This window comes from Takifugu flavidus, chromosome 6 (genome assembly GCF_003711565.1).
Source record: "Takifugu flavidus isolate HTHZ2018 chromosome 6, ASM371156v2, whole genome shotgun sequence".
NCBI classification, from domain to species: Eukaryota; Metazoa; Chordata; class Actinopteri; order Tetraodontiformes; family Tetraodontidae; genus Takifugu; species Takifugu flavidus.
The window spans coordinates 10,107,507-10,121,251 of NC_079525.1; the positions used below are offsets into that span (position 1 = coordinate 10,107,507).

General features: G+C 43.6%; 2 protein-coding genes and 1 long non-coding RNA gene across 5 annotated transcripts in view; 1 reads left to right on the forward strand and 2 right to left on the reverse strand.

Annotated features, from left to right (window-relative positions):
* Nucleotides 1-73: 73 nt before the first annotated feature.
* On the reverse strand, nucleotides 74-5,500 carry pgm2 (phosphoglucomutase 2). Its single transcript, XM_057034985.1, has 13 exons — nucleotides 5,304-5,500; nucleotides 4,210-4,377; nucleotides 3,792-3,983; nucleotides 3,296-3,379; nucleotides 2,984-3,177; nucleotides 2,727-2,916; nucleotides 2,543-2,640; nucleotides 2,236-2,431; nucleotides 1,931-2,024; nucleotides 1,557-1,686; nucleotides 1,280-1,472; nucleotides 998-1,131; nucleotides 74-921 (listed from the first exon to the last, which is right to left on the reverse strand). The coding sequence occupies exons 1-13, from the start codon at nucleotides 5,373-5,375 to the stop codon at nucleotides 819-821; spliced, it is 1,848 nt and encodes a 615-aa protein (XP_056890965.1). The 5' UTR covers nucleotides 5,376-5,500; the 3' UTR covers nucleotides 74-818.
* Nucleotides 2,302-2,955, forward strand: LOC130526980 (uncharacterized). Its single transcript, XR_008950904.1, has 2 exons — nucleotides 2,302-2,434; nucleotides 2,526-2,955. It is a non-coding gene; the product is annotated as an uncharacterized LOC130526980 (long non-coding RNA).
* A 958-nt stretch (nucleotides 5,501-6,458) lies between the features above and the next one.
* The window catches only part of zcchc7 (zinc finger, CCHC domain containing 7), a 34,506-nt gene continuing 27,219 nt past the window's right edge, over nucleotides 6,459-13,745 (reverse strand). For all 3 annotated transcript variants that reach the window (XM_057034983.1, XM_057034982.1, XM_057034984.1), the window contains exons 8-10: nucleotides 8,743-8,838; nucleotides 8,297-8,414; nucleotides 6,459-7,514 (exon numbers count right to left, since the gene is read on the reverse strand). In XM_057034983.1, the coding sequence (XP_056890963.1) occupies nucleotides 6,964-7,514; nucleotides 8,297-8,414; nucleotides 8,743-8,838 (765 nt within the window). In that variant the 3' untranslated portion in view covers nucleotides 6,459-6,963. The remainder of the gene's footprint in view (nucleotides 7,515-8,296; nucleotides 8,415-8,742; nucleotides 8,839-13,745) is intronic.

Genomic DNA, 13,745 nt, shown 5'->3' on the forward strand with positions numbered 1-13,745 from the left:
AGGACTGTTGTGTTAGAATGTTGTTGCGACCTTGGGGTCTTATCAATTTCATGTCTCAGAGGAAGAACAAAAGTTGTCTTCAAAGAGGATATGGTCTTTATTTATATCCACACTATATTTGTGGGTGGTTAAATGCAGAAAGGGGGATTTACACAACCACCTCAACCCAGGGCCGAAAAGGAGTCCAACAATACACTACCCCAAAGCAGCCTGGGAAATCTCCACCCACACCACCCCAACAAGCTGCAATCGATTACATGTTCACTTGCTGTTATACCTTAAAGAATGAAGACACAAGTGCCATCACTTCAGCGTGTGTGTACCCAGCCCAACCAAAGGGAATGACTGGCAGTGAATCTTCACTACAGAGGTCAACTGGACCCAAACTATGCAAATCCCACGTGAATGGTGGTGGTAAAAGCCCCACCTTAAAACACGAATATATAAACAAGGCAGGGTCAAAGGTTAAACCTAGAGAAGATTCATCTGCATATATGAGGATTTTTACTATTACTCACAGTTCTTCTGGTCCAAATGTGAAAAATAAAGCAGTAATATTAACAATAACTTATCCCTAAACTAAAATCAAGCCTGTTTTAAAGGAAGAATACCTTCTTATCAAATTAATGGAAACAACAGCTGATGTTCAACCCCGTTTGTGCTGTTAGAATGTGATCACACACCACAAGAAGCCTGCATCTGAGAGGAATACTAAAGCTTCAGAGCCAAAAATCAACTGTTTCTTTTTAAGACATGATGTGAAATGTTGGAGACATTTTCCACAAAGGGTCCTGCGTGTGACTGTAGGTGCGGAGAAGCTACTCCACTTTAGGCTGCAACTTATTCTTCTCAGGCTGGAGGAAGTTCTCAACGATGGCGTCCACCAGTTGATCCAACTCCTTCTTCAGCTGTGTCACGTCACTGTTGAGGGAGCCGAAGAATTAATTTTGGTTGAACTGTTAAACCAACAGAGAGATGACTCCTCTGGTTGACTCACCTGTTACCTGGAGCAGCGCACAGCTCAGTGTAGTATTTAATTTTAGGCTCGGTGCCACTGGTGCGCAGGGTGGCCACGCCCCCGTTGGAGAAGGTGAAAGTGATCATCTGGCTGGAATTGGAGGTTGGAAGGATCTGGGAGCAAAATAAAACAAAGTGAGGGGGATATTGTTCTGCCAGGACTATTTAACCAGTAGATTCACATTTTAATATGAGTGTCTCCAAAAGAACAAAGATACTGTGAACTGGTTGGTTGTGCACGTGTGTCCATGTTCTCACTTACAGCTTTGTTGCCGGGCTGATTGTTGTCGTAACCAGTCGTCAGGTCCCGCACGGCCGAGACCGAGAAGCGTCCACATTCTGTAGGATAAGAGTCCTTCTTGTTGCTATAGTTACGGAGGCGTCCAAACAAGCTGCGGATGACTTCCTGATCGTGGCAGATGAAATAGGAATTCTTACTGATGTGGTAACCATACCTGATGGGTAAGAAGGATAAGATTTATGTCTGTGTTATAGTTTGTAATATGGCAAATTCAAAAATGGTGACATTTGTGTCTCACTCTTCATAGATGGACGTGAGCTGCTGAGAAAGGCTTTTGTTCTTCGTGGCAAGATAGGAAATCATCTCTGCTGCTATGGCCGCTGCACTGACTCCGTCTTTGTCCAGGACAGAGGGACTACACATGTACCCTGTGCACGTACACACACACACACACACACACACACACACACACACACACACACACACATTACTTTTTACATTTTTACCATTTACAAGACTTATCTCTGCTATATCCTGTCACAAACTAGTTTAACTGAACAGTTTCATGATTAATACTTTTATATTGAACAATATCTGAAGTTTAATCGTAACTGAAAGGTCATCACGGCGCCTAACTCTGAACTCAACTTTGGCAGATGTGTGTTGTCATACCTATGGCCTCCTCAAAGGCAAAGAGTACGGTGTTGCCCTTATCCAAAAGCTCTTTAGCTCTGTTCCCCATCCATTTAAAACCAGTTAGTGTTTCCTGTTCAAACAAGGATCAGCAAGAGGTCTTGGTTTTGTATCATTTTGAATTATAATCAATAATACAATCAATTGAAAATAAACAGTGAATCACTGGCTGCGTGCCGTCAACGAGAGAGATGGTTTAGAAGCAGGTGGGAAACGAGAAGCCTCCACTGCCGGTTCTACCAAAAAGAAGAGCAACCATGGAGGTTTGCGTTTACAGATGATACCTCAAAGTGGAACCCTTCCTTGAGGGCGATGGCGCGCAGAATCTTGGACGACACGGTGCTCGACACCATGTAGACCCTTTTCACCGCAGAGGCATCAGCAGGAGCAGCATCAGAGTTGTGCTGTTTCCAGCAGTGAAACATCCACCAACCCAGCAGAGCTCCCAGCTCATTACCGGTGAACACTCGCCAGCTACCACTGGTATGGAAATACAGACATTTATGGACCATACAGACATAAAATCAGCTTAGTTTAGAAATTAAACTGAAATTTGCATTGCTTTTTATTTAAGGTATATAAGTTACAGACCTGTCCTGCTTCTCAGCAGCAGCAAGTCGATCAGCATCTGGATCATTCGCCAACACAACCGTGGCCCCCTCCCTGTCTGCCAGGGCAAAGGACAACGTCTGCCAAACACACACGTGCACACAAACACTGTCAAACCAAAGAAAGCATGTCAGCGCTCTGACAGCACGCACAGTGTATAACCTACGAGGACTCCCTCTCCCTCCTCAGGATTTGGATATTTGACTGTGGGAAATTCAGGATCAGGATCCTTTTGTTCCTCTACAGCATATGGAGGACGAAGGTCAAACGCCTTGAAGGCAGACTGGACAAACGCGTGGCCGACACCATGGACAGACGTATGCACGATTTTCACCTCTGAAGCCTTGTTTATGTCTCTGAGAAGAGAAATGCCATTAAAGTTTGGGTTAAATGCAGGCGGTTATGTTGTGGTCTGTGCCTCACCTGTGATGGCAGTGATTCTGGATGGCTTTAAGGTACTGGGTGTTGATATCCTGGTAAGGATCTTTGAGCAAGGGGCTCTTCAGGGCCTCCTCTGTGTTCCAGGACTCAGGCCAGGGCTCGAGATTTTCCTCGATGGCTTTGGAGATCCCTTCGTCATGAGGGCCAACAATTTGGGCACCGTTCTCCCAGTACACCTGAGGCACAGGCACAGTAGCAGAGGACTGATATCAGTCTGACATTCCGTCATGGCACCATCTGTCTGTGTTGAACATATAAAATGTCTTCATGTATGGGTACAGAGAGACAAATCACCTTATAACCATTGTCCTGTTTGGGGTTATGGGAGGCAGTCACCATGATACCAGCACAGAGACCCAAGTGAGAAACGGTGAATGGCTGCAGAGAAAAAGGAACCGCATCACCAAGTGAAGCCGTTATCACTCCGTGTGTTTGTATCAAATACACGTAACGTACAGCTGAGGATCGGCCCAGCTGTTATGTTGTTGATGGAATTGACCTCACTTGATGATAATGTGGCGCACAAAACTCCTACAAACTCAATATGCCGCTTTAGTCAATGTCAATAATAGTTTTTCCACATCATACATTATGTCTAAGTTAGCCATTTCAGCATTATGGAATCAGCAGTAAATGAAGGCTGAGTGTGCCTTTCCACTGGAATTTGCCCCATAGCTTCAGTCCCAACAAAATAATATATTTATCAAACGGACGTAAAATGAGACAAACTTCTAAGCATCATGCAATGACTAAAACCCTCCAAACAAATAAGGAAATTATGGATCTTTACCACAAAGGGTGTAGGGGTGATATCAGAGAACAGGTGGACAGGAATACCCCTGCTGAGGAACACAGCGGCCGCCAGGCTGGCAAAGCGCTTGCTGCTGCCACCGCTGGGGGGATGAGCCCGGGCGTCGTAGCCAATCACCACCCCTCGGTCCTTAAGGCTCTCAAAGCTGTCCTCCAAGTAGCGACACAAGCCCTGACAGGGGAAACAAATGAAGTAAGTAGGAGAAAATGAACCCACAGTAGGGAACGTGTACGAGAGTTCACTACAACGGTTCACATCGTGGCATGAACAAATGTGTGTCATGTGTCATGTGTGTCATGTGTGTGCGTCTTCACAACTCGGACAGCAGACGACAAGACTGAATTGTGCACGCCTGGCTCTCTGCACGACTCCAGCAGCAACTTATCCGTTAACTGACCTGCGTCGTTTGGATGATAGTGAGGTCGTTCATGCAGGATACGCCTGCTCCCATGGCGGCTCTGAGACCCGCCGTACCAAACTCCATCCTGGAGGCGAAGCATTTCCTTAGAGCCTCAACTGCTCCTTCTTTGACCAGCTCCTGCACCATCGATGCCGTCTTTGGATTCTGTAAATCGTATCAGAGTTTTTGAGCTCTTTTTATATCAGATGCTGAATGATTGTACAGCATTGATGTTTGTGGTGGCTTAACTTGGTGGTGTAAAGAATTCCCATCAAACCAACTGCAGTATCAAAATTAAATGACATTTTTAAGGACTGACTAATGGGTTTAAGGGCTGACAAAACTGCTGACACAGACCTTCCTTAAAAACTCGCTCAAGTCAAAGTTGCTTTATTTCAGCCAGAACCACATAGGCTTCTTTTCCGAATGTACAAGTATCGAATACAATAGTAGGAAACCTAATGAAGAACATGGCCAGTTCCACCAATGTGATCTGATTGGTGTCGTCCGATGCCTCATTTGTCGTCACGAGAGAGACGAAACGCAGCGTATTAATTATTACACATGCATGAACACTTTTACACCAAGTATAACCATTTTCAATTTTCAAATGATCAGTTTGATCCATCTCCACATTTGCAGCTGTTCTGAAGGTGAATCCATTTAATGTGAAACGAATTGTATAAAGAGTGAATCACCTGTAGAGTTTTCTTACTTTTGGGGATAAAAATGTTTTTTTTTCCCTCCACATCCTTTTGATCGACAGTCTGTGATCGAATTTAAACAATTACTTGGCACTATAAATAACTAAAAAATACTTAATTAACATCTAATTCTTATTTTAATGAAAACTCTATGATAAAAAAAGCATTGCCAACAACGGAGTGTTAGGAACAGAAAAATGTCTCTTATGCCAAATATCTGTAATGTCTTTCACTTACGTTGTGACATTGTCATAATAATTAGTTTAAATCGGTGCCAAGTCAACATTTTATAACTTGGAGATGACCTTGAAATGCTGTTTAATAGAAGAGTACGGTACTGAATGAATGAAAGCAGTGTTAGCACGCTAGCTAACTAGCGTCAGCTACCTTGTCATAGAGCAGCCACTGTCTGACAGCCTGGTCGAGTCTGGCGTCCCCCGTCGACAAACTGGTTTCCATTTCTCTTCTTGATCAGCTTCCGAATATTGTCAAGAACAGACAAAATGACAGGATGGAATGTAAAAATATTATAGCTGTCACCGCTTTCACTCTCCAGCGGGGGAGGGGGCGGAGCGACGTCACAAGTTTCTCATTTGATGCCTTCAGGGTTAACCTTAAAGTGGGAATTTCTAAATTTGAGAACATTCATAAAACCACGTAAATATACCGTCCAACCAAAACGTCACACTAATACTGCACCTATTGACGATTTAAACTAGATATTTTAAATTCTAAAGTAACGTGAACATAACGTCGCGTTTTTAGAGCTTATGTACTTATTCATGTTGCAATAAACTAGAAAAGCAGAACTGGGTGAGTTCAGACAAACACCACACAGCTCATCCCCCCACACACTGGGACTTACAGCCAAAACTGGTATCCCAATTCTTGGAAAAGCTTCAGCGAGTTTGTCCGCCACCGTATGTTGCTCGTCTTGTAGTCCAGGGTGTACCTTGGTGAAATGATGAATGATAGACTGTTTCTGATCAGATACTTGAGGCACTCCAGACCTGAGCCATCTACCTTTAATGGATGTTTTTAATGACCACAGGTTCACCAGTAGTATCCTATCTGCCGTATATAGGCAGTAGTGAGGGTTACACAACGTAGTAAGTTGTTTATGATCAAAGCCTCTCAGATTGTACGTTTGAAGGTCAAAGGTCAAAGTCTCTCCGAACTCCAGAACATCACCAAATTTAATTGGCTCTTCCGTGGCCCATTTTTGACATTTACTGACTTTTTCTTACTAAAATCTCTTTATAACCGTTTGAGTTATTTTGCAAAAAGTATTGCAAAACACTGTTGTTACATAACCTTGGTGGAGGTATAAAAAAACCTTCCCATTAGGTCAAAGCATCTATTTCAGTAATATGAATGTTAAATGTTGTCTTCTTAACTAGGGAAAAAGTCCAAGCGACACACCCTTACAGTTTCACCCAGCCGTGGATGGAGCAGCATTCCCAGCACAGCCCAAATCCTACTGACATCAGTAAGGGTAAATATATTATGGGAATGTCAGGGAATAAGCCAGGAAATGATGAATGATTTCCCAAACATCAATTTTATTTGAACATGAAACTCTGAAGCCAGTTTGAAATAAGCTTGATGAATCAACATAATTAATTAAAGAATCATTGCATAACAAATCAAAATTAGTTAATAACCTAAAGGAAACATTTTTTTCCTTTAATAAAAAGACAACTGGTTTATCTTCCCGACCTACAGAGGTCAGTCAGAGGGAAATGAGGGTATATTTTAAATCCAGTAGCTCTTGAGGATGTCTCGTATCCTGAATGGTTCTAATTGAAAAAATAAGATATATTTGCCATGGTTGAACATTAATTAGAGCCAATATGAGACATGCTCGTGACCATCGTAGGGCCGTCCGAAGGAAACAGCTGATGTTATTACATTATGATGAACTTCTTCTGAGCTCCTTCATTTGAAATCAGCACAAACAGGATTGAAGCTGTTCTTCCAACAGAAGAACTCTGATGAACTTCCTCCAGTAAAAAACAACACCATTGGCCCGGTGGAGGCCAGGATGCTATCTGGTGCGTCGCCTTTGTTTGATAATAAAGAGGTTTTCATCCGTTGGATACATCTGCATGTCTGCGATTTTCCCGGCCACCCTTGATCCTCGGCCTCGCTTCTTCTTTCTTTTGCCTGGATGAGGCGGTGCCGCTGCCACCACCGCCGCTGCCGTCTCTCCCAGCCAAGAGGGCCGGTTTGGTATACTTTGTTCTTCTGGAACCCGCTTTGATTTTTTAAACCTCTTTTTATTTTGTCCTTTGTTTCCACCTCTGGGAAAATCGTCGGCTTCATCGAAAATGATCTTACCGCCCATCTCCCTGGAGGTGGGCACTGGCCTCTTTGGTTGCCATGGTTTCACACCACTGGTGCCTTCTTGGGCTTTGTATGTCTTCGTCTTATAAGATGGACCCTTTAGTTTACATTTGTCATTGAAAAAGATGTGTTTTGGCGTGTTGTTGGACTGACTGTTGTTTTTGTGATGGTTGAGTTTCTGTTTCTTTTTCGATGGTTCCTGAGTTGACAGACTCTGAGGAGAGGCAGGGAAATGGCCGTTCATCCTCAGATCTGAGAGAAAGAAACAAAACAGCAGTGAGATTTGTTAATGGGGTTTATGCTTGTCAACTTGCTGCATTTCCCAAGAATTTAATGCTACCTGGATGGATCTTTGCTTATTTAATCAATATTCATAAAACAGTCATTGAGCTCCAAGAATAACAGGAAATGAGCCCAGTGAGAGAGACGTTAATGCTTAAAGGCTTTTCTGGGAAGAACGTTTGCTGCATACACTTGGTCCCACCCCTGTCCTGTCCTGTTGCTTCCTATCCCTGCACTGTCATCCCCAGCATGTCCCCCCTGCCCTGTCCCTGGCTGCTTCACGCTTACACTAGCAGACCATGCCTTGTCCAAGCGTGGATTCCTCTGACACTGAGGTCATTGTGTCCATAGACGATTCACAATGCAACGGTGTCATTAAAGCAGGTTATTGTCCAGATTTATTGATTGTATTGGGTGGCCATTTCATTCACTTCGCATGCACGTCGCATGCTTGTGCACATGCGTGAACAACTGTGCTGTGCCCAAGAACGCCTCCTCCAACTCACACTAACCAAAAAATCCACACTTCAGGGGAAATGTGGGCTTGGGCAGTTTGCTCGTGTGAGTGCGCCTTCACACACACCATTTAGAAGAACCTGGCCTTACTGGCAAGGTAAGACCTCCAAAGGGTGAAGTTGGGAAGCAGAATTCTCATTAAAAGGAATCAAGATAATGTTTGGGCTTTGTTGCCAACGACTTCCAGCATGGATCAGGACAGATATCATATATTTGGCTGCCTGCGTTGAGCTCACCTCTAACTTTCAACTTTATCCTGTGTCGTCTTCGTTTCATGTCTTCAACCGTGTCATACTGATTGATGAACGGAGTATTGGGGTACATCCCATTGTACATTTTCTGCTTTGTGCACATCTGAGGTAAAAACACACAGAAATCACAAAATGTCAAAAGCCACACTGACGAGTGTGGATCTGGAAGAAATCGAACATTCCTGCGTTGCCATTCAGGAACTGCTGAGACTTACTAAAATGAATGCTAACATTGCGCTAAACTGTCTGGCGTAAAAGAAGAAACAGTTTCTTTTGAACAGCAAAGATAATTCTAAACTTCACTGACAATTCATTGAGGCATCAGCATTTTCATCTTGACCATTAAAAAGTTGTTCTGATTTACTCAGGTGTAGTTGTAAATTTTAACATGGGGGGGGTTAAATGGTCTGTAGGTGCGCTGAGGTTCTCACGTAGCCATGGTGTCCTTTCCTGGCACAGTTGTAGCAGTAGACAGATGTTTGTAGTTTTTCTTTTTCCTGCTGTTTAACAGGAACACCTGCTTTAATCTGCACACAAACAGAACAATGGAGCCTGTTACAAAAACACTTTAGACTCTTTTCTTTGTCTCCCTCTTCTCTACCATCATTCCCGTGCTTCCCTCCACATGAGCAGGATTGTGCAGCAAATGTGGCCGCTGATAAATAAATGATTAGCAAGGATATAGTTAACCTGCTGTAATGACTCTCTATGATAAGTAATTCAGTGTGTGTGTGTGTGTGTGTGTGTGTTGGACACAGGCTTTCGTCCCCATTGGGCCAGTGTTCTGAAAGCCTTCCATGCTCCAGCGCCCACAGCAAATATACACCGATAAAGAGAGCACAGACACAGGCGCGGTGCATTTACTGCTAATGTTACACACTCACACACCTTCACACTCCTCTCAGGTGCCCCCTCCTTCCTTCCTCAACCCTGATTCGGAGATTACAAATGATTTGTGCCCCCATCGTTTCTTAAACATAGCTCAGCTCCCCCTCCGTCCCTCCTGCTTTGCTCCCTCTGAGGTGCACACCCCTCCGTCCTTACATCCACCCCGTGCACTTGTTTTTTTCCCCTCTCTCTTTTACGCTTGAGTAATTTTGCGGCAGAAAGGATGAATGCTATTAGAGCATCGTGTCATTATCGGGTCAGGCCGGCCGGGCAATCTCCATCACAAAGGCCAGAAGATCACAGACCACTAACACACACACACACACACACACACACACACCACACACACACACACACACACACACACACACACACACACACACACACTAAGGAGATCACAGTCCCTGTCAATCCCCCGACCGCCTCCCTGCCCGCCCCGCTCCCCATTCATCTTTCATGTAAATTGGCTGTAGGACTCCCTCTGTCTCTCTCTGACCTTGGGCTTGTGTTATCTCCAAATACTCTGATCCAGCACACAGACAGAATGAATGAAACACCCTCCTATTCTCTCACCACCCTGTGATAGTTGTCTGAAAGCCTGGTGTGAATATGAGTCGTCTGTCTCACAAAAAATCAATTAAAAGCAGACCTGCTTCTGTCCCACTCACACCCAACATGTTTGCTCCTGTCTACAACACAGAGGCTACAAATTTAAATTCTTTTTGAGTAATAAATTGGGGGGAAAAAAAACCTAACGTGCACACTCAAATACACAATAGGTATTATAGTTTATAACTACAACAGAAACAACCGGTAAATGAGAAAGCAGTCCGTGAACCTTGAACCTGAATGACACAGACAGATTTCTGCTGGCAAGATCAATTATTTCCAGGTATGAAGGCAAAAATGCGTCAAACTGCTTTTCACAGACAGACTGAGAAGCATAAATAAATCACTACTTAATAAATGCGGTTAGTTAAATCAGTTATGGAGTTACTCCTGTGCCACAAACAAGAAGTGAAGGAATGTCTCAGGTCAGAAGAGAGACAATTTGACACTGTCTGCAATCGTTATCATCTGTCTACCATCAGGACACTTGTAATGAGATTAAATGGACTATGAGTGACAGAAATGGCCAGAAACAGCTTATCAAGACACCAGGTAAAGGAGGGGAAAATGGGCAAGACAACACTTGAATGATCACACCCTGAACTGAAGAAGCCTCCTGGAGAGAAGGCAAAAGGTCTTCAAGAAAAACCCTAACCATTCCAGTTGACGCAGAGATCTTACTTGGATATCACACCCGGATGTTAAAGCTGCAGTCTGCTCAAATGTGGTTCCGCGGTGGTCTTGCTGATAACCTGCTTGAGTAGAGGCAAGCCCCCCCCCCGAATCAGTAGAGCTGTGAGTCCTCAAGAGGAGCGAGAGCTGGAGCTCCTGGCTTTGCAACCAGAAGACCCTTCCAGCAGCAGTCTCTCTGCACTGAGACAAGCAGCTCTCTTTTCCCACACTTGTGCCCACACATGGGGCGTCCCAAAGCCCCGCTGTCCTCTGGTGGCAAAGCCACGATAATCCCTGGCTAACACAGCAGACCCCGTTACAGATACACACATATAATCCAAGATGCAAACAGACTTGTGTGCATTTGTGGGGGGTGGTTAGATATGAACAGTAACAGGGGTGGTGAAAGCTTGAGGGCAGAGCCACCAGCACCATCTTGCATACGTTATTGCGGTGACTGGGAGAAGTCTGCATATGTTTTTGGACACTCAGGGAAGCGTCTCTGGATGCTTTATCGTCAAAAAACAGCCTGGCAACAAAACATCAGACCAGTGGGTTCATCTGGATGCAAACAGACTGGTGTGAACACGTAAAGCTGACTGGGAGGGTTAATTAGACAGTTGTGAAATGGCTTAAGGGTGAACATCTTTTCAAGGAGAATACAAGAAATTAATTACAGGGTTGCTAATCCACTTATCCTCCTCTGGGAAGATTCAATGCAATTCTGTGAATGCAAAAACTTGAGACTTTAATTATAGCGTTAACTCTCATTCATGAACACAGGGAAGAAAATCAATCTATCTTTGGATAAGAAGTAGGAGCACATTTTAGCAGATGATGGAGGAGCAAGAGGGTGGGTGTGTGGGTGTGTGTGGGTGTGTGTGCTCCCGCTCCAAATAACCAGATGTGATTCCAGCCCCCTTTGTGTCTGCCATTTCACAAAGACTCGGACCGACGCTCCCCGAGAGATCGCGCTCAGCACACAGCATAATTCCCAGAGGCTTTTCTATCTCCTCGGGTCACTCAGTCAATCTGTCTGGACACAATCAGTCAGTCTCCTGGTCTTCTCTCGCCCCTGGAACCTACTGACAATGTGATGCAGAGTAAAAGCTCTGCAGGGCTGAACCTTTGGGGGGGGGGCTCACAGACTTCTGGTGGAATCCGCTCTCACCACCGAAAGCGGTAGCGAGGGCCTGAGCTGGTCTAAATCCATCTTATTTGATATTGACTCCCAGAATAAGGGCGGATTTCTGTCTCTCAAGTCAAGCATAAAGAAACGTTGTTCACCTCAAGCCCGACAAATAACCTGCAGCAACCACAACATGACGATTGACTCAAGAAATGTATCACTTAATGCAATCTGGTCAAAATTTGCTACATATTTAACAATTGACTCGCACATGAACTGATCGACGATGTTTCAGGAATAAATCAATACATTTCTGCTTTGTTCTGACATGATGCAGCCATTTCTAACCATTAGATTTGCTTCACCTCTTTCCACATTACTGCTGATTATATGTTCATACAGAACAATAAAACACACACACAAAGACTTGCAAAGGAACGCAGATAACGCTGTCTCTGTATTTGAGTGTGTGCATGTTTGTGCACATTCCTATGGTCTGCATGTGCATTTAAATGCAGCAGTTTGGCTCAGACAACTGCAATTAAGGATCAAATCCCAATGAAATGTGTCTGTCTTGCTGGGAACCAATTTCATGGCTTAAACTTCTGTCCTGATGGTTCAGACACATTCCTGCTACATTAATATGATCACATTAACAGATATTTATATTATCACTAAGGCAAATGGTTGAGAAGGTTGTTATTTTGGGTCTGTTAAAGAGGCCACACACAAAAATTACAATTTAAAAAGAAAATGAAAGGTGCTAATAACCTTTAAATGGGTGTGAGGCTGAGATGTAATGACCCATCATGAAATGTTACCCTCTGCTGACTCAAACACACAAAATGTATTTTAGGGAAAACCTGCTGTCTGCGTCAACTCTGTCCAGTCCTCAGTGTCTCACTCTGCTGCGGGGGAATAAAGAGGAGCCGAGACTAAAGAATCGGCTCCGTATAATGATGATACAGCAAAAACAGTACAGTGAATATGCCGTTAAAGGACTGCACAAAGTAACAGACTTTCTTTCAAATGGAAGGGAGGGGGGGAAAAAGAGATGATGCAGTCTAAAGGAAAGATGGGTGAGGAAGAAAGGTCAAATCAGTGTGGGTCTCTGCAAATGTTTGGCCAAACTATTTTCTGTTATGCAGTAGACACCATCAACTACAAACAACACCCGTGGTGTGGTTATTACCAAAAGCAAACAAATGTCGAGGAGGGCATAATGTAAAAACCAAAGGTCACACAATAATTTAAATGGTCACTTCAACATACAACTTCCACTTTAAACAAAGACGTCCGTTTGTTGCGGTCGGGTCATTTTTCAGGCGACATCACGAACATTTTGATTCTTTGTTTCAATGATCATGAAGTTCTCCGCTTTCAACGCTTGAGGGCGCTCTGACACAGAGCTGAGGTGAGAAGCTGCTCCAGGTCAACAAACACGCACTGTGTCCGCGATCGTTGCGGAGCTCAACGTTTTAAAACCTGATTAAAATACATGATTTTTCTCCTTTTTCTAAATCTTTCAGGCCTCATTTTGAGCAGCTTGAGTCTAAACGTTGGTATTTTTAAGTCATCTTTGGATTACAGAGGAATTTTACTTCATAAAATATAGTTAAAAATACAAATCTAATGCTTTTGTGGACTCGGGAGATAATTTTTATTTATTATTGTTGAATTATTAAAATTTGTGAAAACACTGATGCAGTATTCCAAACTTTGATTTTTCAGACATATGAATAAAACTCAAACGATGTACTTTTTTAAGAAGTCATCACTTATCCCTCTTCAAAATCAAGAGTATGATCAGATAGATGTCCGGAAAATATGTGGAAAAGGCCAAAAGAAAGAAAGAGACAGAAGTATAAAAAGGTAGAATATAAAGACAAAGATGCCAGATGGAGCTTAAAGTCAATTACACACATGTGAAGAGGTACAAATCAATAAACACCAACATGCAGGTGTCAACATGGAGTTATCTCCAACCATCAGTGCTCCCACACCAATATAGCTGTAGCAGTCAGCTCCTGAGGGCTCGTCCCTCGTCCTCTCTGTAAATCTCACTCAGGTTTGTCCTCCAGCCTCTTACGCTAACACATCCTCAGTGTTTCCCTGACCTTAATCTGATTCTAGCCA